The 2,112-nt window shown below is 64.6% G+C and overlaps 1 protein-coding gene across 1 annotated transcript; it reads left to right on the top strand.

Moving 5' to 3' along the window:
• Nucleotides 1–842: 842 nt before the first annotated feature.
• MAT2A (methionine adenosyltransferase 2A) lies at nt 843–2,021 on the top strand (the record flags this gene model as incomplete). The annotated part of the gene is made up of 5 exons (XM_017744689.1): nt 843–942; nt 1,020–1,142; nt 1,222–1,334; nt 1,408–1,551; nt 1,631–2,021. Coding segments are annotated over 5 exons (822 nt in total), but the record flags the coding sequence as incomplete, so codon positions are not given.
• Nucleotides 2,022–2,112: the final 91 nt, after the last annotated feature.

The following is a 2,112-nucleotide window of genomic DNA, read 5'->3' as shown; positions in this document are numbered from 1 at the left end:
CCCCCCCGGCCGGGTCCCAGCTGGGGCCGGTCCCCCCCGGTCTTTGTCCTCGCCGGTTTGGGGCACATGACTGTTAATCTCCGGAGGCAGCTGCCAACGCCCAGCGCCCAGTGCTTGGGCACAGCCAGCACCCCTGAACCCCCTCAGCTCTGGCCACTCCGGCACCCACTGTCAGGGCATACCCAGCACCTCCCGAGTTCCCCTCAGCTCCAGGTCCCCCTCGGGCCCCACAGCACCCCACAGCTCTGGTCCTTCTGGCTCAAGCACCCACAAACCCGATGGCACAACCTGCGGCTGCTCTGGGGCTCCCCCCACGCTGCCTGAGGGAGGAGGCTATGAGGTCTATTTCCTCACTCTTCCCCCCCAAAAAGCATCTGGGGGACCTCCCTCCCCTCACCCAAGCTGGGCGCTGCCTTGTCCTCACCCAGATCCTGCCCGGAAGGTCGCTGCCAAGGACGCCCGCAGTCCTGGGGACACGGGTGGCCCCTGGGACACCCTGAACCCCCCCCACCGGCGTAAAACACCCCGGGAGCAGGAGGGAGCTGGGTGTCCGGTGGGGTATGGCTGGAACAGCTTTGCCTGGGGGCAGAGCTGCTGGAAGCTGGCATGCTGCGGATTTGGGAAGCTGGGATATGGGTCTGATCCCCTCAGTGGTGCCACAGGGCTCAGCCGTAGTTGGAGCTGGAGCTTAACTGGGACATGCCTGGAATTCCAGACTGGGGACGAGGCAAGGGCTGTGTGCACCCTGGGGGGCTCCTGGATTATGGGGCTCCGATCCCTGTGCCGGAGGCTCCGGAAGGAAGGGCTGTGCCGTGTTGGGCTGTCCCACGCCACCGTGACGCCCCCTGCTCTCCGTGTCCCCAGATAAAATCTGTGACCAGATCAGTGATGCTGTCCTGGATGCCCACCTCAAGCAGGACCCTGATGCCAAGGTGGCATGTGGTGAGTAAGGGCACCAGGGGACAGCAGGTGGGTGACGTGGAGGTGACGCTGTGCTGACATCACCCTTGTCCCTGCAGAGACGGTCGCCAAAACCGGGATGATCCTGCTGGCGGGGGAGATCACCTCCCGGGCCAATGTAGACTACCAGAAGGTTGTCCGGGACACCATCCGGCACATCGGCTACGACGACTCCTCCAAAGGTGTGTCCCGGGGTGCCACCACCTCAGTGACAGCACAGTGGTGGCACCGGGCTCACCACAGCCCCTTTTGTCCCCCCAGGTTTTGACTACAAGACATGCAATGTGCTGGTGGCCCTGGAGCAGCAGTCCCCGGACATCGCCCAGGGCGTGCACCTGGACCGCAGCGAGGAGGACATTGGCGCCGGTGACCAGGTGAGACCCGGGGCCGTGGGGTTGCCGTGGTGTGACCGAGGGCTGGGTGTGACCCCCTGTCCCTGTGCCACAGGGGCTGATGTTCGGCTACGCCACGGACGAGACGGAGGAGTGCATGCCCCTGACCATCGTCCTGGCGCACAAGCTCAACGCCAAGCTGGCTGAGCTGCGCCGCAGCGGAGCCCTGCCCTGGCTGCGCCCCGACTCCAAGACACAGGTGAGGTGCTGATGAGTCCCCAAAGCCCTTGGGAGCCCTTTGTTCCCCCTCCTGGCCTCTGACTGGTGTCCCCTGGCAGGTGACAGTGCAGTACATGCAGGACCGTGGGGCGGTGATCCCGATCCGGGTGCACACCATCGTGATCTCGGTGCAGCACGATGAGGACGTGTGTCTGGACGAGATGCGCGACGCGCTGAAGGAGAAGGTCATCAAGGCCGTGGTGCCGCCCAAGTACCTGGATGATGACACCATCTACCACCTGCAGCCCAGCGGCCGCTTCGTCATCGGCGGGCCCCAGGTGCTGCTGAGGGCACTGTGGTGGTGGTTCGGTGGTGGTGGTGGTGACAGTTGTGATGGCATGATGGTGGTGCTGGCAGCGACACCACGATGGTGGCAACGATGGTGCGGTGGTGGTGGCTGAGGGGTGGTGACAAGATGGTGACACTGTGGCGGTGGCACAGTGGCGGTGGCACAGTGGTGGCAGTTACAGTGGTGTGATAGTGGTGGCACGGTGGTGACAATGGCACAGTGGTGGCAGAGACGGTGTGGTTATGGTGGCAG

This window comes from Corvus brachyrhynchos, unplaced genomic scaffold, assembly GCF_000691975.1.
Source record: "Corvus brachyrhynchos isolate BGI_N302 unplaced genomic scaffold, ASM69197v1 scaffold119, whole genome shotgun sequence".
NCBI classification, from domain to species: Eukaryota; Metazoa; Chordata; class Aves; order Passeriformes; family Corvidae; genus Corvus; species Corvus brachyrhynchos.
Note: the sequence above shows the minus strand (reverse complement) of the source record. Positions and strands in the feature narration are given on the sequence as shown.